The sequence below is a fragment of the Vanessa atalanta genome, chromosome 14, assembly GCF_905147765.1.
Source record: "Vanessa atalanta chromosome 14, ilVanAtal1.2, whole genome shotgun sequence".
In the NCBI taxonomy this organism is placed as follows: Eukaryota; Metazoa; Arthropoda; class Insecta; order Lepidoptera; family Nymphalidae; genus Vanessa; species Vanessa atalanta.
The window spans coordinates 8,106,281-8,128,403 of NC_061884.1; the positions used below are offsets into that span (position 1 = coordinate 8,106,281).

A 22,123-nucleotide genomic window follows, 5' to 3' on the forward strand; every position below is an offset into this window, starting at 1 on the left:
CATATTAAGCAATCCTTCTCGCAGAGATGTTATTTTAAGTGGTATTTTTCTTTTTATGTTTTATTTACATAATATAATGCATTTGATTAGTTTTATTATTATAACAAAATATCTTTTTCTTTCTTTCTAGGTATTCAAAATGGCCGACGCAGATCTTCTTAATTTCACAGATGACATAACTTCTAATGTCCAACAGAGCGAACTCTCTAAGTAAGTATATATATATATATATATATACATCTGTCTATTATATGTATTTTAATATCGATACTAAGAATTTTGTTAAATTATCTACAAAAATATATATGAAAAATTTCGTAAAATACGAAAACTCATTTTAAATTGTGTCTTCTTTGGTCATTATATATAAAAATTGCACGCGCTTTCATTTTATTTTAGATATTATTAAATGTTGCCTTATCGAAAAAAATGTAAACGACTTCTTGTAATTAAGTACTTACATATATAAAATGTAGTATTTAATGGCATTCTATATCTAAAAGTTTTTTGTCATTACAAAACAAACCAGTGTGGGATATGCTTAAAAATCGCTTTTACATTTTAATATAATATTATTTTGTCATATGTTGTTTATTTCTATGAAGTACACGCATACGTGAGTACATTTACAACTAAATGTAGTATTCATTATTCAGTACATTTAAACCTTTGTTTTAAACCCTTTAGTTTCTTATTAAAAGCACTCACAATACCGCCGACACTTCATGCCGCGTATTTTCATGTAATAGCAATAAAAGCTAGGCACAAAAGACATCCGGTCTGCAGTACGTAAGGGTTGGGTTACTTGAATTAATTCTACTAAGGCTGGGGACATACATACATACAATTGGTTTACACAATGTCCGACAATCGGATTGAATTTCATTATTCATTAATTTAATAAAAGGTTTTATTTTAATGTACTATTTTCAAAATGTTTACTTCACGTGGCCTACTTATTCATGAAATCTGCTTTATTAATTATAGTTATTTTCAATCGAAACCAAGAGGTCTTATTCTATAAACAATCTATTAGTCAAAAATTCAACTATGCTCCGACTGGCACTTTTACCACTGGTTCAGTAGGTAGATTTTTCTTGGAAGTGCCGCTAAGAAACTCACTGGCTACGTAGACAGAACATTTTTTTTTAAATTTTATTAAATTATATAGATAGCAGCGCTAAGCGCTTTCTATCAACTCTATCACGGTGAGTGTTCCGAGAAATTTCTTCTTCCCATTACCTTCACAAGTCTAAGCGTGCTGGTTCTCGATGTCATCATTTCAATCACGTACGAAAAAAAATGTTGTTCTTTATTGCTCCGTCAAAAAATTAGTGTTCTCCCCCCTCCTCATATAACCTGGGTTTCCACAAACGAGGCGTGAAGAGGCAACTTGCGGGCTGGCATGGTGATGATGGCTTGTGCAGTTCATTCTTCCTGACTGTACTGGCCGTCATCGCGTTTGGACTCCACTACCATTTACCATCTGATGGAGTGGAGTCATACCATCTCCAGGAGTGATTAAAAAAGTAACCTATGTCCCGGTACTCAAACTACCTTCATACTAAATTTCATCTAAATCGGCTTAGCTGTTTAACTTTGAGGGAACAGACAAAGTTACTTTCGCGTTTATAATATTAGTATAGATTTAAAGCGGGTAAAACTAGGAAGCGCAGTTACTTATATGATATTACACACTACAACCTTCTCCGAAACGCGTTGCGTCTTCTGGTATTTTTGTTAGTCTTATGTATTGTAATGTATGTTCAGTGGTACTTTTCGCTTTATTAATGCAAAAAAAACTATTCTTACTTATTAGCGTAGATTATAATTCAAGGATTCGTCACAGAGCAGCCTAACATAATTTAACGTGGGACTACGGATGCAGCACTCTTTGTGTTAACGTTAAAAAAAACTAAATTAGCACCTATATTAAATATTATTATAAACTTAGAATGTTAATGTTTTTCTTGGAAAAAAAGAGAGAGCCATTAAATGACCTTTATGACCAAATATGTCAAAAAAGCATTTAAAAAAGGCACCGACGCGTAAAACGCTGTGTAGAGAAAAGAGTTATGATAAAAAAAAAAACAATCCGATCGTTTAAAAGAGATCCTATGTTACTTTGTGCAAACATAAAACATGTAGATTGCCTAATTTAGAATTACCATTTTGTTGCGACCCTGCTAGACTTATGCACGTTTTTTATTACATTCTAAATGAATTCTAAAAAATATTTTATTATTTTAAAGAACAAAAATCTTTTTTATTTAAATTAAAAATTTAAAAACTAAATATATATACAGGTCATGACAAAGAGCCATTACGACTTATTTTAGTTAAAAAAAATATATATACATCTCAAAGTTAAGACATTTTTATTTATAATTCAAATAACCTCGATATTAAAATAAGTAGCTATTACTACGCCAAATGTCAAACAGTCAAAGTTCAAATTGAATTTTCATGCTTTGAACAATGTTTTTTCTACTATTTCCTAATTTGTTTCAAATAAAAGAAAATCTGTTGAAACACACAATAGCAATTGATACTACAACGTTTTTTCTTAAAAGACTAAGGCTTATATAAAAAATAAATAGTATACAATATTTTTTTAGCAATATATGTGGTGACATAAATTAAAACGATAAACAAGTAAAACGTTCAAAGAAATGTAAAAAGTTCGCTCAAAAATAGGCGACAATTTAACTTCGTAGCTTAAGACAGGTTTTTTTATTTTTTGCGATCTCTTAGAGCTTGGTTCAACATGGCTGTAAAAAAACATTTATTAGTAAAGTAAATTAAAGTATTCCAAGACAACGCTCTGTGTATACCGGACTGTGGGTAAAATTAAATGAATGGGTAGATACCGCCCATCGTCATGCAATAGTCAAATATCAACACTTCGTGTTCCGATTTTAATAAGTGAGCCAATTTACAGGCATGAAGAGTCTAACACATAAATACTACGTCTACGTGATATATTCTTCTGTCCGTCAACGCATCACATGGAATCCACTAGTTTGATTTGATTAAAACTTGTCCTAGTGATAAAATTTATACCCCGGATGAAATATATCAAATGTATTATTCTGGGAACCGGAAAGAATTATATGCTCTTCCTCGAACAACGTTTCGTTCACGAGTAGGAAGAACGCATACCAGGTCACAACCATAGCTCGTCTTGTTAAGAAACGACAGTGCCGTTTTTATTTAAACAACTAATATAACCTTAATATGTATTTTCATTATAATAGTTTGAAATGACACAAAGATTTTTATAAGTTACGTAATACTAGTGTGTATAATACGCACTAACTGTGTTTTGTGAATTACAATAAAGATACGATACAGTCTGATGTTTATTTGGGCTTTGTGCAAGCCCACCTGGGTATTCTACCGCCAGACAGCAGTACATAGTATTATTGTGTTCCGGTTTGAAGGATGAGTGAGCCAGTGTAACTATAGTCACAAGGGACACAACATCTTGGTTCCCAAGGTTGGTGGCGCATTGGCGACGTTAAGAATGGATGTATTTGATACAGCGCCATTGTCTATGGGCGGTGTTGACCACATACCATCAGGTTGCCCATTTGCTCGTGCGCCAACCTATATCATACAAAAATGCTTTTATTACAAATTATGTGAGAACGAAAGAAAAAAAAGACAAAAAAAATTACTAAAAATGTATGAAATTAATTTAACGTGTGAGATATAATACTTATTGAAGTCACATTTCCAGTTTAGCTAGAACTTTTAATAATTGAAACACACTGGTTTACACTTTTACAATTTTATTTGTCTCGCTTCAATTTCGACGCGTCCAAATAACTTCTAGAACCATCTGCTTCCCACTACCCACATTGTCAATCATACTCCTTTATCATTTGTTTATTTGTCTAGTGTTGCTATTTTAAATATATTTATTAGTAATTATTTTAAATTAATAATAAGTGTTATTTTACACAATAAAAATCTATAATTAGATAATTATGACTTATTATTTAGCTTACATTATACACAATTTACCTAATGATCCTTTAAAAATATATATCTATATTATCTATATAAATAGGTAGGCTTACAGCTCGGCCTTCCTGTTCTTAGCGAGCCCCTTCGCGTTGAGGGGTAAATTATTTTTTTTTTTTTTTTAGTTCCCTTTTGTTACATAAAATTTACTAATATGTAGTTATTTTAACATGTAAATATTCGTTTTACTACATTTTATCTTTTTATGAATATATTAATTGATTTCATAACAATAAATTAACTTTGAATAAAGTTTGAATAACTATTTATTTATGCGTATACTTAGAATTATGTAAAAAAAATTACATTACATGTATTAAATTGTTCTATGAATATTTTTATATAATACTTATTACCATAAACAAAACATCAATCAATAATCATGTAAAATAAGTGTGTATTAAAAGTACTTTATAAGGTAATTATTATTATTTCAATCTTTATTATTATTTACAGTTATTATAATTATATCATTTTAATTATTCATTATTATCAGAATCATTTTCTTCGGAACTACTATCTAAGTCTCTAGTAAAATGTAGCCACGGCTGTATTTTGTCTACTGCAACTACCGCTTCATAGCGGCGATTATTTTTACGCGATAACGGAGTGTCCTCAATGACATACCTATCGTTAGGAAGAACTTTTATGATACGGTACGGACCTTGGTACTTAACAACCAATTTTTGCGACTGGCCATCATGAGGTACCTGTCGCTCTACTCTAACTAGATCACCTTCGGAATATTGTTTTGGAGCTTTTCTATGGCTATCATATTTTTCTTTGTCCTTGCTTTGCTTTTCTATTATCTTTTCTCTTGCTTCCTCCCTATTTCGCACCAATTCCTCCTCAGAAGATACATTAATAGTGTCATTTAAAACAGCGCTTAGTATCCCTTCGCTTCTACATTTAATGTTGAAACCAAAAAGTAACTCCGATGGTGTTTTTTGAGTTGTTTTATGTGTTGTAGTATTTAGTCCCAACTGAATGTCTAGAATATTCTCGTCCCACGACCTTTCGTCTTTGCCGTGATTTAAAGTGGAGAGAGCATTTAGAATGGTTCTGTTGAACCTCTCCACTTGACCATTCGCTCGCGGAGTTGCCACTGCATTAATGATATGTTTGATGCTAAATTTGTTTGTAAAGTCCTTAAAGACGCTACTTGTAAAGCTTGTACCTTTATCTGTGATTAGACGAGTAGAAACACCAAAATTACTGATATGATCTTTAAGAACCCTAATCGTAGTTGCAGACTTTGTGTCTTTAACGGGTCTTATACTGGCAAATTTTGTAAATCCATCAATCAGAACTAAAAGGTAACAGTTGCCTTTCTTGCTTTTTACAAAGGGGCCAAGATGATCCACGTGAATCGTATGAAAAGGCACGCTGGGTTTATCTATGGGATGAAGCTCTCCTTCACGCTTTCCTCCTGGTGTCTTATGATGCAAGCATTCAAGGCAAGAGGAAACGTATTTTTTTACAAACTTCCGCATCTTTGAAAACCAATAATTTTTACGGATGCGTTGCAACGTTTTGTCGAAACCGCAATGACCAACGTCGTCGTGGTTCATTTTAAGTATTTGCCAACGCACTCCTTTTGGCACAAGCCACTTTATTTCCTCTCCTACGACTCTGTATACGCGGTTATTCTTTAATTTATAATTCTTATGAATGTCCAATATCTGTTCTGTATCAGGAGTGGACAGAATTTCTTTTATTTTTTTTATCTCCTCATCACCAGATTGTACAGTTGCGATCCAATCTTCTTCAGACTTTTCAGTGATCATGACGTCGAGAAACATTGGGGTTTCTGTTTCAGCAATTCCAACTGGATTTCGGCTTAATGCGTCCACGTGAGCCATACGTGATCCCGGCCTGTATTCGATGGTGCAATCAAACTCCTGAAGTTGAATCCACCATCGGGCAATTCGCGGTATTAAATCTCGTTTAACCAGAGTTGCGCGCAATGCATTGCAGTCTGTAAAGATTTTAAACGAGATACCGATAAGATAGATTCTAAACCGATTTAAGGATGCAACCACTGCCAATGTCTCAAGATCATACGAATGTAGTTTCCGCTCCTCAGAGTTGGTTTTTCTGCTAAAATACGAAACAGGCTGGAAAACCCCGTCGCAATTAGCCTGGAGTAAGATACCAGCTAAACCTTCCTTACTGGCATCCGTATGAACTTGAGTTTCGGCTTTCGGATTATAAAGCGCTAGTAAAGGTCTGTCTACCAACATCTCTTTTATTTTATTGAATGCCTCATCTTGATTACCGGTCCAACACCATTTAACATCTTTTTTTAAAAGATCAGTTAGTGGAGCAGCCAATGACGCATAATTTCTAATAAATCTCCTAAAATATCCTGACAGCCCCAAAAACTGTCTCAACTCATGCTGATTTCCAGGCTTAGGGAAATTAGCTACAGCCTCAATTTTACGCAGCCCTGGCCGAATTCCATCGGATTTTACTTCATAGCCAAGGAAATCGATGGTCTCAAGGAAGAAATGGCATTTGCTTAGTTTTAAGGTTAGACCACCCTTTTTAAGTAACACCAAAACCTCTTCTAATCGCTTAAGGCCTTCTTCTATGTCTTTAGAAGGAATGAGAATATCGTCCATATAGACGATAGCGTACTTGATTTTTGCCTCGAGCAATATTTTATTTATGGTACGTTGAAAAACCGAGGGTGCATTTACCAAGCCAAAGGGCATCCGATTGTACTCATACTGGCCGTCGGGCGTCACAAAAGCCGTTTTGTGTCGTGACTCTTCCGCTATCGATATTTGATAGTAACCCGAGGCCAGGTCTAGGGATGTGAAAACCTTGTTGCCGGCTAATTGATCGAGTTGATCCTCGATACGAGGGAGTGGGTAATGTTCTTTTTTAGTTTTCCGATTTAACGCTCGGTAATCGACGCATAGACGCTTATCACCAGTTTTCTTTTGGACTAGTAAAATCGGACTAGCATATGGTGAGTTTGATTCCCTAATAATGCCATGATCGACCATTTCCTGAATCATATTTCTAACTAAAGTACGATCAGCATAGGACATTCGATAAGGTCGATAGACGACTGGCTCTGCATCATCAAGTTCGATCGTCATTTCCGTCAAGTTTGTGAAACCTAAATCATGAAGTCCAGTTGAGAAACAATTGCCATATTTTTGTATTAATTTTTGTAACTTTTGTTGTTCGTCCTTATTTAATTTATCACTATAGTTTAAATTTTCGGTTTTCTGACTTTCTGAAAATGTAACATTACACGAATCTAATACGTTGTTTGATAATTTTGACTCTTTAGGAGTCACACGTGACAAAAGTGAACCCTTTTTTATTGTAAAGGTATGTGTAGAAACGTTGTATATTAATAGGGCGCCTTGACCATTCCTAACCTCATATTCACCTGGAAGGAGAAAATATTCTTTACCTTCTGGACCCCTGATAGATCCATTCACGAAAACTTGACTAGAAAGACTTGGTTCAGCTGTGATCTGAACAGCACATAACGTATTGGGAAATATTTCCGTATCTTTACTTGCCACTAAGCGCGTCTTAACAGTGGGGGTCTGTTGAAATATAATTTCAGTAGGAGTCTTTGTAATAATAATATCCGGTTGCTCGGTAAAAGAATGACCTAGTAAGGTTGATTGGGTTATTACGTAATCATCGACAATATACATATTTATGACTTTTTTGATATTTTGTACTTCAACGGTGACAATCGTCATACCTACTGGTGCGATAAGGTTAGCACCAATACCCCTGAGTACAGGCAAATCATCTGGTACAACTATTTCCAAATTAAGCTCCTTAGCTTTAGTAAGCCTAATAAGGGAGCATTGACTTCCTAAATCTAAATGACAATCAACAAAGCTATTGTTTATTTTAATAGTAATTATATATTTGGCAGTTGGATCATCTGTATGACTTAATTGAGCTACGCGTTTTTCAGTTTTATCGTTGGTAGGATTAGAGTCTTTCTCACGATCTTTGTTAAATTTATTTTTAAAACAATGAATGGACTGGTGGCCTAATTTATCGCAAGTAGAACATTTTGCAGGAGGTTTGTTACATCTAAAACTTGGGTGGCCTACTTCATCACAATTGTAGCAAACCACTTTTGTATCAGATTTTGAACCACCTGATCTAGAAGTTGATTTTTCATTTCCGGCATGTCTACGCTCATTCCGAAATTTAGAATACGATTCATGGTTTTCGCGGCTTGGTCCGACTTTAACAGTCCTAAAATATTTTAAGACCTTTTCCGGTTCTGAGAACTGCGCAGCTTGCGCACCGACTTTTACGGCCCTATCTTCTACCCCGTACAGTAGACAATCTACAGCCTGGCGTCCATATATCTTACATCTATTTAACAAATTAATTTTAGCGTAATAATATTGCTCAAGAGACTCTCCATATTTTACGCGCTTGGCCAGCATTTCAGTTAAGAGTTCAGCGTAGTCTTCACGAACGGGAAATGATTCAATTAGTTTATTTTTCCACTCGACCCATGTAAATTTCATACTAGGTAAGCTTTGATACCACGACTTGGCTACACCAGTTAGTTTTGGAAGTGCATAATGAATGATTTCCTTATCATCCCAACCGTATATTTCAGAACACTCTTCCACTTTTGTAAGCCACGTTAAAATTGTTTGCTCTTTAGACATAGGGTCGAACTCAGGGATAATGTTAGTATTAAAAGTTAACTTTGACTTATCTGAACTCTTGACTGACTGCAATATTGACAAAAATTTATCTATTATATTATCCTCATTAGAACTATCTCTACGTCGGCGTCGCCTAGAGGTACATGGTTGCTCACCCGGATCATTTGGACTTCTATTCCTCTTACTTCCGGCTCTGAATGTGGAATTTACATCATCATATTCGATTCTAGTCCTGCTTCTTTCTCGCATAACACGTCTCGAGGAACCGGCACCAGGCGATCGATCCCGTGCGACTGAGGGCGTGCGAAGAGATCTTTCCATATTTCTTCGCTCTCGAAAATCATTTAGTTGCTGACGCTCTCCGTCAGGCCGGCGAATACTCTCACCCTCGGTATCACGCTCCCGCGATACCCTGGGTTGCTCGGAATTATAATGTCTAGCTCTCCTGACCTGACCCTCATACCTGGGTTCTCCTGGCCAGCTTGCACGACTAGTATGTTGCCTTAGGTCTAGTGCGTCCTGAGCCTGACCCTCGAACCTGGGTACACCTGGGTCTGCACTAGTCCTATCATAGGCTGCTCTTTTTCGTTGATCATTGCCTTGATCCATAGCAAAAAGCTGAAACTGACAAATCTCAGTTTTAGATAACAATTAATATTCTCTTTCATAATAACCTGTTTTAATATTATGAAACCAGTCTAGGTTTGTAAATTTACGTGTATTATTTCTTAGTCAACATAAAACACATCATATTGTCATTATGCTAAGATTAAGCGTTTTATAATAATAAAACGATTAGGTGATCATAATTAAATAAAAAAAAATAAATATCACTAGTCAATGAAAGGAAAATCATTACGACACAAAATTAGTAGTACACTTTTGTCGCATAATATTTGTATTTATTACTTTTATTCAATCTAATGTGTTAAGTTATACCTTCGTTATTATGAATCACAATAATTTTATCGATTTAGTATTATTACTTCTTATTTCATAATAAAATAATTTTTTAATTTTTAATCACACTCAGGTGTAGGTAGAAGAGAAAAAAAAAATTCTTTAAGCAATTAGATATCAAATTTAAAATATTAACGGTCAGTAAGTGACTTATAGTTAGCTTTAAAGTACGTTTCTTTGGATGAAAAAAAATTATCAAAATAATTATAAAATTAAAAACCTACACAAAGTTCTAAAAAAAATTAAAATAATGTACTATATGTACCTCCACGTTACTTACAGTTTCACGGTGGCGTGGAAAGGAAAATGATATTATCTTCCTACGATCCCACTTCTGAAGTTGAAGTCACATTTCCAGTTTAGCTAGAACTTTTAATAATTGAAACACACTGGTTTACACTTTTACAATTTTATTTGTCTCGCTTCAATTTCGACGCGTCCAAATAACTTCTAGAACCATCTGCTTCCCACTACCCACATTGTCAATCATACTCCTTTATCATTTGTTTATTTGTCTAGTGTTGCTATTTTAAATATATTTATTAGTAATTATTTTAAATTAATAATAAGTGTTATTTTACACAATAAAAATCTATAATTAGATAATTATGACTTATTATTTAGCTTACATTATACACAATTTACCTAATGATCCTTTAAAAATATATATCTATATTATCTATATAAATAGGTAGGCTTACATTATGATGTGATTTATCCGAAGCGTAGTTTTCTTTGGAAGCAGATCTTCAAATTGAGGTGATCTTCAAATACGAACGTTCTCGTTAATTATAAACTACTAATTTATATTTTTTTTATTTTATCTGACCGTGTGCATTTTAAAACTTTCTAAGATTTTGCTTGATATTGCAAAATTATTATTTTTAGGTTTGATTTTTGATTTTTTTTTATGAATATTGTGTTGACCAATTTTTGGTAATTATATATGAACACTCGAACATTTCGTGAAAAATTTGTACCAGTCGTTAAGAGCTTACTTTTTAAATTTCATCATTTGGGCCGCTAATGGATGAAGCCTAAATATTCACAAATATTCTGCATAGATTTTCCAATTTTGAAAATAGTGTATTGGATAAGAAGGAATACATACTATACCATTCACTGTCAAAAAGAACTACGACGATATTTTATCTGTGGTTATTATCACAGTACATAATAACATGATACTACATATATTATATATAAGAAGATAATTAATTTAAATAAATCACGTACATTTGTTAAATATATATAAATCATTGTCAAAATATGGAAAATTAAAAATTATATAATAAATTTTAAACTCGTATTACATTTTCTTCATTCGCATCATTTTATATTTAAACAAGAATTCTTGTGTTATTTCATAACAAGGGCTTTTATCTTTCATGATATTACGTTAGGTTTAAACATTTAATTTCCTCTAAATCCTGTCTAGCCAACTAGCGAGACGAATAAGAAATGTTATCTTGTTCTAACATTTGTTGTCGTTTTATAATAAGCATTTAATAACGACAATTACCATTACATCAGACTTGTCTGTGTATTTAATTCAAGTATTATAACATTATTATAGTAGTCGTTTCAGCGTAAGATAAAAGATTATTTATTACTTTCATTATTAATTCATTTGTTACATACACACATATACGCTCATACGTTATATCCAATTAGAATTAAATTTTAGATTTAATTACATTTATTTGTGCAAAATAATATTGTTTAAATAATTTCAATAACATATTAGTTCAAAACAGTTGTTGGATCGCGAAATAATTAATCTACTAGTATTTTTTAGCTGGTTCACAAATTATTGTGATTACAAATACAGCAAATATTTTTTCTAAACTTAAAATAAAATCACAAACAGGTTGATAGATTTATAAATAAATATGTTAGGCCACTGAGAACTATGGATTTTATTATTGAGTTATGTTTTATTCTTTCTCTATATGTTTTTGTATTTTTATGGAGTAAGTTTGCTTAAAATAAGATCATCTAAAAATTGGAACACCTGTGTTTATTCATATATATAATATTTTCTGTTTTGTTTGAAGATTTTCTCCAGCACTTCTCACATTCGCTGCGGTTATCACTGGAATAATTATGGTCGTCGGCCTCTTCGGTAATCTTCTCACAGTGGTAGCACTTCTAAAGTGTCCTAAAGTGAGAAATGTGGCTGCAGCATTTATTATAAGGTATGTTTTTTATTAAACTATTTAAAATGTTTATACTATTGCGGTAATACTATTTAATTTAAAAACTAAACGTCAGCACTCGTGTATTGCTGCTGTCGTGGATTGAAGGATAAGTGTAAATATAGCCTATAGGGATATTACATCTATGGTTGACAAAAAGTTTTGATTTTTTTTCTTGCACTTGGAGTGGCGTTATCTAAGAGGGAAAGTAAATACTTACCTTAGTTTGTAAAATGGTTTATTATTGCTGTGATAAATGTTTCCGATTTAAAGTTATAGTTAGAAAAAAAAAACAAAAAAACTCTAGTTCAAATAAATATTTCCGTCATTGACAAGGCGTCCCTGCAATAGCTAATTTTGAGCAGATTTTTATAACATTTGGTTAAATAAGTCTGAAAGTTTGATAATTTTTAGAATACTTTACAGTTTTTTTTGTATCGTACGTGCATTTTTATAAAATATCTCATCTGTATCATAAAGTCATTCAAACTATTATTAAAATGAAATTTGTAAGAATAGGTGGACGCGATCGCGAATTTCTGAGAATATTACATCTTAAGACAGTTTCTAACGTAATATTACTTTATTGGTTTGACGTATGTATCATGAAACATATTACGTTCGTACTTTTATATTGTCATATTAGAAAGAAAAAGCAGAGCTATTCCGCAAGAAGTTACTTCGTAAGTAATATATGAAATCCGTATCATAAACATTGAAAATCGAATGTTATAATTGTTTAAGTCAAAGTTAACAAATTTTCACATTCTGTCAGTTCACGTTCTTGTTCAGCATTTAGTTTAGAATTTGTTCTTAAAGAATAGCTCTGCAGGCTCTCATATATTGTATGGAAGCGTAAAATCGGCCTAAAACAATTATCATAAATATCAGTCAGGGAACAGAAATATGTCCCAACTCTAATCTAGTACGAAATATGTTTCCCTTTTCTTTCGCGGCGTAAATAAAACAACCAGTATTATACTGGGAACTGAATTTAGTGATTTAAAAAAATAGATGATTATTAATTTATTATTTTAAAAAACAACATGACTACCACTCTATACTGAAAAAATCGTTTTCTTGACAGACTATCTACGTAAATCCAAAACTACTGAATCTAGAACTGAGTCTGAACTTTGTATCATAGCTAAGAAATCATTTTATGGATATTTCAACTCTAAGGGGAAAAATGTGTTAGGGGAAATGAGAACTTTGTATGAAGTGTGGACTAGCAGTTAGTTAAAAATAAAGCTTATTGTTTAATGTATACGTCAATAGTCTTAGGTTTGATGATCGAATCTGCGTCAATTCTAGGCTCAGTCAAACTATTGAGCTAAAAGGCTCAAGCGTTTGTTGTTAAGAAGCTTATTGTGTTTTCTTTGTCCTCGATGTCGTTGAAAGTCACAAAAGTTTAAAGTAATTTATCAAGACGTTTTTCATCTGAGTAGATGAATTGCTTTTTTTCAATTAGGTATGTGTTTCAATATGTAAATTTCTGAGACCTGTGTTTATTTTTTAAATTATTATCAGCGACATATTTCACTCGTATATAAAAATTAAAATGAATCGATTAGACAATTGTAGCTCAATATTTGTCCCGTAACGATAAATTAATCAACTCAGTAATTAGAACTTAAACGAAAATTAAGGGTTTAAATCCAGTCAATCAACACTGAATTTTGTATTTATAATAAACATGCTCAAACACGTTTAAGCATGTGTTGGGTGAAATAATGCAACATGGATGAATAAGTTCCAAACCTTCTTTTTAAGGCAGAACGAAGTATTTGCCCACCGATGGGATATTTACGGTGTGTTATAATAATCAGAAATTAGAAGCTTAAACCAGTACTCTTACGTTTATATACAAATTAACAACTTTAAATAATAAACTCGTAATTACAACAACGTTTTAATTTTTTTAAGAAATTTAGACATTTAATTAGGAAAAAATAATTTGAAGTCAGTTTCTTTTTGTTAAAACTATATTATAATTAGTGTATGTAGTAGTAACAAGAACATGGAATATTAATTATTAAATTAATTTAACGATATGTATTTTTTTATTTTCAGCTTATGCATAGCCGATTTTCTATTCTGCGCTGTGGTGCTTCCGTTCGCCATATCTGGCTTCTGGACGAGAACCTGGTCCCACGGGGGAGCTCTGTGCAAGCTAGTACCGTTCCTACGGTACGGGAACGTGGGCGTATCACTTTTGAGTATCGCGCTAATTACCTTAAATAGGTAAGTACCTTATGAATCGTTAAGAATATATTTTATAATGTCGCCCGCTCAAGGACAAATCTACGGAAAAACAGGCCATTAAACCGTCTCATGCGGACATGCGATGAATTTAAGACCCATGATATTGACATTTTTATGAACGTCTGAACATTTACTGCATTGAATACTATATTTTAGTTTTGTTTCTCATAATTATAGTTAAACTATAATTATGCAATATCTTAAATTTTGTTATGCAAGGTAAATTAAATAAGTTGTACCTATTGTTATATCATATTAACGCTGTACTTGCCTATAAAAGGAGTTTGCACAGAATGTGATTCTTTTAATAAGATTTTTTTTTTTGTATTTAAAATGCTAAACGCTATTGTCTAGTCCTAACTTTGAGCACATTTATGACGCGTGGGAGAGGTCACAAAATGTTAATGAAGTTTTTGTGACTTTCGATTGTGTTAGACATGATATTATTTGAGAAAATCTTAAGTACTCTGGTATCAAAGACGCTGCATTAGAATTAATTTTCTCCTAACTTAATGAAAGAGTTTTTAATGTTGGTATTACGGGGCATAATCAAATGGCGCTCTCACAAATAGGCGAATCACAAGGTTCAATTTTAAAACCTCAATTCAATATAAATAAACAATTTCCCTTATTTTATTTATAAGACTGTACTATTCTGACTGTGCATTGTACTGTATGCAGATGATATTATTTAATTTACAGATGAAATAATAACTTGGTAAAATTATTATATTAAAAAATATATATATTGAACCATCACATCACACGACATAACTAACGTTCGTATGTCATAACTAGTGCCGACTGCGACCCTTGAAAGTCACACATAGAATGTTAATTAGTGATTAAAAATGCATAGCATGCAAAACCTTTGTTACTTATTCACATTGGTCACAGCCATGGTATCTTAAGTGTAGGTCAAGGGATAACGGTATTGTCTTTGTTTGCAACAGTTGACAGCGCACAAAACGAGACTGCGCACATGGTTGCCTCGACACGTTTGTTTTTTTACACTAATCCCGTTTTATTTATTATTTATTATTCTTATTTCTTATCTTTATCTCAACTAATCGCCCGTAACGAAACGCTCGTATGTTATAAATAATTACTATTCTGACACGATATGTGTTTTATAAGAATTATCCGTTACGTCTCAGTTTAACTTTTCTCTGTTAATGTGTAAAAATATGTTTGTGTGTTTGTCTTGTGTGAATTTCTTTGCCATTTATCCGAATTTGATGAAACTTTAGTGAGATATTCTTCGAACGAATGTTAGAATGTTAGTGTCTGGCCAAAAAGATCATTGCTTTGTGTGTCCTTTAATAGACTAGTGAAGCCTGGACGGGATGCTCTTTATTTATAATACTAATGATGATTCATAAATGTATATTATATTAAATAATAAATATCGCTTGTTTCGCATATATACATCTTTCGTTTCGAGAAAAAAAATAACGTTATATACTCTGACAAATAAACCAATTTTAAGGCGAGAATTACCTATAGGAAGAAAATGTCTTATCTAGTTTTGACTCAAATAGTTATTTTGTGAAACAGCGTATTTCAGATATTTGTTTTTGCTTTATGGTGACAAAAATACTTCCCTATTTCCCCATTGAATCGCAATTCCGAATCTTTGGGCGAAAAATGAACCAGTCTTTCTGTCACCAGTGGAGGCAATAAATATTATCACGTAGACTCATATAAAAGCTTTATATTGGTAACACTAAATATATTGTTAGAGCAGAAGTGAAATATCAATTAAAAATAACACCTAATCACAATACAGGCAGTCCTCGACTTACGTCGTTTCAAGTTACATCGAACAATGTTTTGACACTATTCCTCAAGCATACGTCAATGTTTCGATTTCCGGCATAGAATAATTCACTTATCGCGAGGTCAATGTCATAGCAAGAAGAAAAAAAAGAAGCAATCTAATATGTCTCGACTTACGTCGTTTCGATTTACGTCGCGTATTTCGAGAACCTAACATGCCGTAAGTACGAGGACTGCCTGTATTACGAATTTTATCAATACACAAGAGGGGCAATTCAAATTGGCTAGTTATGTGATAACAATCATTTACAGATCACACATGGGTCACACCGATATATCACACTGACAGTTAACAACTACCATAGAAACCATTAGTAACGGAAAGAGTAGGAAAACAAAAGAGGTCCGTGGTCGTTGGCTGAACTCCTTTGACATCTTACAATATATATAAATATTTTATTACATGTATAGATCAGGAATGTAATTAGATGATTCGGTGTAATGTCGACATTTTATTAATGAGTTTATATATCAACATTCATAGATAAATAAAATAATGGATTTATTCATTGTAAGTGTAATTGCTCGTAAAACTATACTTAAGTACCACAAAAAAAAAACAACTACGATTTTCGATCATAAATTATTTTGCTTCCTTCTTATAAAATAGGTATCAAATATGATATTTTCACAGATTTTAGCTAACTCTTACGTAATAGCTATATGATCGAAAATAAATTTACCAAGTCATTCTGTAACAGAATTAGTCTGTAATAAATTGTATGAAGATTTATAACGACCAACTATTTTTACATCAATGAGATTACAAACTAAAGCTACAAATCACTCACTAGATTAAAGCATATACGGCTTCCGTCCGTTCTTGAAAATGTCAATAAGACAAATTTGGTTCAAATGGCCCTTGTCTCTCAATTTTACGCAAGTTTACAAGTTTAATGAGGTAGAGTGGATATTGTAGAGTTTTATTTATTTTGCTAATTTTTTTTGTTAATTTTATTTTTTAACTTTATACATAATAAAAATTAATAGAAAGGATTGAAAGATTATGCAATAAACAAAAGTAAACCAAATTAAAAATATCCTTAATCGTTTTTTTTTAAAGTTGCATTTATGTACATAGATTATATTAACTTAGTCCGCAATGCTGCTGCACTGCAGTTTGGTGGATAACCATTGGACAATCTAAACTCAAATCAAATGAATTCATCCATGTATTGATTTCATTCACCGTGAACATGATATAAATTGTTACTACGAACAATATTTCTCACGCTTATTCGGGTTTGAACCCAGAATCTTCAGTTAAGATTATTCTAGCCACCGTATTTATTTTGGCTCAGCTAGCCTATTCAATAGTATGATTTGTTTTTTATGTTTTCAGGTACATAATGATTGCTCATCACAGCTGGTATGCGCGTGTGTACCGAAAACACAATATAGCTCTCATGATCGTGTTCTCGTGGATGTTTTCGTACGGTATGCAGATACCGACACTTCTTGGAGTCTGGGGTAAGTTGGTGATGACGATATCTTCCCGACTATCTTTGGTCACGGTGACCAATCTTAAGGAATCCGGTGCTAGGAATTTTCGATAGAAAACCTCAATAACTTTTTATCGGCCAGACCTGGATTTCAAACCCAGAACCTAGGGATCTATTGCCTCATATCTGGATATGAGGCAATAGATCTACGATACCATGCCAGGCCAGGTGGTGCAGTGCACCAGGGCCCCGGAGCTCAGGGGGCCCTCTAACCTAAGCTTTAAATAGAGATGACATATGGATTTAGCCTACTAATGATATGTTCATCTCAATGTATCCTGTATCCTATTTTTTTATCTATAATTTTGAAGTGCAATATAAGTTAAAGAGGGGGTGAGGGCCCGTTTCTTTTTCTATGCACCAGGGCCCTTGTCCACCTAGCTACGCCACTGCTCATATCTAGCCACTAGACCAAGGTAGTCTACATAAGTTGGTGTAAAAAAAGTAGTTTAGCCACCCATACCTATAATATAATAGTCTTCATTCTGAAAAAATATATTCTATAAGATTTTGCAAGAATATAGTTGAGCTTAGCTTAAACAAATTTTAAATTTTGAAATTAAGATAAGATATAACAATAAAACGTATCCAAGCATGAAAATGTACGACAATAAATAATTTCTAAAACCTTTATGCACATTTAGTTTAATCCTAGACATAAACCGTTTCACGTTAATGTGTCCTTAGATGTTTTAAACCCTTGTAGCGTAGAGGATCATTGTAATGGCGTCACTAAAGTGGATGTAATAACAAATAAGCACACGTATTTTACTAACGAACGTATTAATTTTAATAGTAGCCTTTTACATCGGTAAATTACGATAAAAGTTCACAGACTAAATATTCAGAGGCCTATTAAACGAAGCAGTCAAGCTGTCTCCACGAATTATCTCTGTATTCCTTCGAGACGTATAAATTTACATTTCATCTGATGTTCTGCTTTAAACTTTAAAAGGGCCTCATTGAGAATGTTAACTTTGATTTCATTTTTTTTTAATATAATAATTTTTAGGTTTTGTGTTTTTAAACTTAGTTCCTTCATGAGAGTATGAACGAGAAAGAGTATTTATTCGATCTATTTTATTTTTTCCATAGCTTATTGATAGATTTTTTTTTAAGATAGAGATACATTTGCAAAATATTTAGAGCATTATTCTGAAATAGTGAAGCAAATATGTATATTTTTTTTTGAGATAATCGCTGTGAAGTAACTGTTATGGATATTTTTAACTGATTTAGATAAAACGTGTTCGCCAGGTAAATTCGACTACGATCCAGAATTAGGCACTTGTTCAATAGTGCCAGATGACAACGGTCGCTCTGCCAAGACAGCTCTCTTCGTCATCGCCTTCATTGTGCCAGCGCTGCTGATCTTGATTTGTTACGCTCGAATATTTTGGGTGGTCCACAGGTAAAATAAAACAATTATTTATACAAATATATTTTTTTAAATCCGTAATATTTCACATGAAATCATTGTTTTAAACTATTATGTACGAGGATTCATACATAGTCCTAATTTATTCCGAAGAAAGTTACAAAATTGTTCATGAGGTTTTTTTAGTCAATATCACATTACACATATATTAATGTAGTGTTAATATACTTTGACTTATATGTATGACTGGAAAAGGCAGGTAATATGAATGTTTTATGCTCTGAAGCGTTTTCTTTATCTTTATGGAGCAAGAACAAATGGGGAGCTGACGTTTTTATACTATATTGAGTTTTATGGAGTCATAAAATAGTATACCTTGCGTATCTATGGGGTCAGGCTACAGAATGATGTTTTGTGGCCAAATAAAAAAGGTATTTCTTAAAATTAATACATTTCATGCATTTTACTACAAATGTTCTTCAATTAATGTTGTTTTAACATTCGTTTTAATGAAACCACGACAAGTTAGACCCATTTTTATGATGCAACCAAAACGTATAATATAATTTTTAGGACACTGTTTTATTATGCTATTTCAAGTATATGTAAATTGTGTTAAATTAAGATTTTCCAGATGATCACTTGAATGAGTTATTGTTTTTTGAGAGAACTTGATGTGATTATAACTCATTATATGTAGGGTTTTTTATAATATAGGTAACCGGGTAATATGCCACCCGATGATAAGTGGGCACCATCACCCATATAAATTATTACTGTAAGAAAAATTAACCAATCCTTATCACCAATTCACCACTAACCTTGGAAGCTAATATGTTATGTCCCTTGCGCCTGTAATTACACTAGCTCACTCAAATTTTAAATCGAAATAAAACAACTCGAAGTATTGCTGTTTAACAGTAGAATGATTTCATGATACTTAGCTAGATGGGCTTGCACAAAGCCTAGTAGAAAAAGTGAAAAAAAAATTATAATACAAGCTGTTACTTTTAATGTTATATTTCAGCTCAGAACGAAGAATGCGTGAACATCAACGTTCGCAAAATCCAAACCCTGGTACCCTAAACAACGGCAGTGAAAAACGGTCGACGATAAAGGACACGAGAGAGACGAAAGCGCGCCGTAACGAGTGGAGGATAACGAAGATGGTACTCGCAATCTTTCTCTCCTTCCTCGTCTGTTACCTGCCCATCACTATCGCCAAAGTCGCCGATAGTCACGTACATTACCCAAGTAAGTTGATATTTTATCTCAAAGCAATTCAATTAGTAATGGTATGTCTCATCGTTATGTTTCCTGTTGATAAGGCACATTCAAATCCAAACGTGTAGGATACACCTATAGGATATACCTATAGTATCCACCCACCAGTTAGTTTTTTAGAGATACATGCAGTGCTTAGTACATTTCTTTTCGTGACGGTACTTCGACTCAGAATTCAAAATTCGAATCAATAGTAGTTTTACCATAGTTAAACATTTTATGTATTCTTGTTAATTGACGTCCATTAATTAAGTTTATTTCAATTTGAAGGAATTGTAGGTACTTACACCATGCCATTTATCAGAGTATTTAAATAAAGTAATAAACTAGTCTTATTACTTTTTTACACTGCGCCAAAATAACTTTTACGTCATTAATTCGTATGGAAAGCGCGCCTCTCCAAGTCTCCGCGTCAAATTAATATTTTTTTTAATACAATACTAATATGTAATAAATATATATATATTTAATATACTACAATACGCTAAGACGTATAATAAATTAAAGGGGGGTCGCGGCTTTGAGTGTTTCATAATATTGTTTTTGCAGTACCATAAGTGTAGTAGCATTAATGCTGATACTCGTTCCAGTGTTCCACATCGCTGGATACCTGCTGCTGTACGCGAGCGCGTGCGTGAACCCGATCATCTACGTGATAATGAACGCGCAGTACCGCGCGGCGTACGCGGCGGCGCTGTGCTGCCCGCTGTCGCGCCTGTCCGGCCTCACGAGCGGTGCGTATCCCTCATCGCCCGCATGCCACCACATCAAGAAACCGGAGCGCACCTCTGCGCTCGCCTCCTATATACGAACCTGAAGGTATCATTGCTCGCTTCATCCTCATTGTCGTTTGGGTCATGGTGCTTGGTTTGAGTTTCTCTATATGCCGTGCTAAAACTTTGTTCTCTGGTATAGTGGTGAAACCAGAGAAACGTATTTTTTTACACCCTTAATGCACGTATTTCTTGTTGTTTGCATGCCACCATATAAATTAATAACAATGAACGTTCACACAGTCATGTTTTATGTAAAAATATTATTTTTGGTTTCAGTAATTATTATAGCATTGTATTTTAAGCTGTACTCTTAAAAAATGGAAATTTTGTTTAAATATATTTATTATTATAAACATTGGTACCTACTACTTAAATCTAAAGTGACTTTAGTATGGTTGGTATCATTAATTAATCTTTAATCTTCAAGCCAGTGTTTTTCTCGTCTGAAAATGTATGAATCTTATCACCAAATAACTAGTCCCCAATTCTTTTAGAGAAATGGAACGAGCGTCACGGATACAGCTTCAGCAACACACGAACGGTTCTAAGCCAAGTGTCGCTGGGGGAGTCGAGAGCCGACCCTCGGGGGTCTCTGCCTACAGGAAGATAGAGCAAACAGGATCGAGAAAGATATACCCTGTAAGGTCAACAGGTAGTCTGCCAAGTATAGGACATAGAAACGAGACTGTTACCAGCGGGCTTGGATCGCAAAACATGAAAATCACTAGATTCGAATTGGACCATTACGATGCCTGAAGGTCTCTCTTTAGCACGACTTACCAAAGATTTTTTATTAAAATTGCACATGAGTGAGATTATTATAGCAATTCATCCTAAATGACGTAATTTAAAAGACATTTTATCAAAATTATTTATAATTAGCAACGCATCCGTCCTGCTAAGGAGTGACACTTAGGCACCGTAACTAACTGTATTTATATTCATAGGAGATAAGTGTTATTGATAATTGTGTTAAATTTATTATTTATGTAAAATTTTAACTTAGACACATTTTCAGTATTCTACTTTCTTTTCGAAGGTGCTCGATTTTTTTTTTAATGTTGTAGATAGACATCGGACATCTTAAGTATATTCAAGTTACAAGTAAATTGTAATGCTTAGACACCTAAGATACATTCCAAAATATAATGTTATACCTCGAATAAAAAACCAACACATTCCAATGTATTAAATATTTTGGATAAAATTAATTTTA

At 33.1% G+C, this 22,123-nt stretch overlaps 1 protein-coding gene across 2 annotated transcripts in view; it reads left to right on the top strand.

Annotated features, from left to right (window-relative positions):
- LOC125068714 (G-protein coupled receptor moody-like) overlaps positions 1–21,653 on the top strand; it is a 54,864-nt gene extending 33,211 nt beyond the window's left edge. The window contains exons 2-9 of one of the 2 annotated variants that reach the window (XM_047678004.1): positions 131–210; positions 11,723–11,863; positions 13,937–14,107; positions 17,310–17,437; positions 18,727–18,880; positions 19,875–20,101; positions 20,722–20,865; positions 21,402–21,653. In XM_047678004.1, coding sequence (XP_047533960.1) covers positions 140–210; positions 11,723–11,863; positions 13,937–14,107; positions 17,310–17,437; positions 18,727–18,880; positions 19,875–20,101; positions 20,722–20,865; positions 21,402–21,517 — 1,152 coding nt within the window. In that variant the 5' untranslated portion in view covers positions 131–139 and the 3' untranslated portion in view covers positions 21,518–21,653. Of the gene's footprint in view, positions 1–130; positions 211–11,722; positions 11,864–13,936; positions 14,108–17,309; positions 17,438–18,726; positions 18,881–19,874; positions 20,102–20,721; positions 20,951–21,401 lie in introns of both variants that reach the window. The other variant, XM_047678005.1, reaches the window with a different exon arrangement.
- The last annotated feature ends 470 nt before the right edge of the window (positions 21,654–22,123 follow it).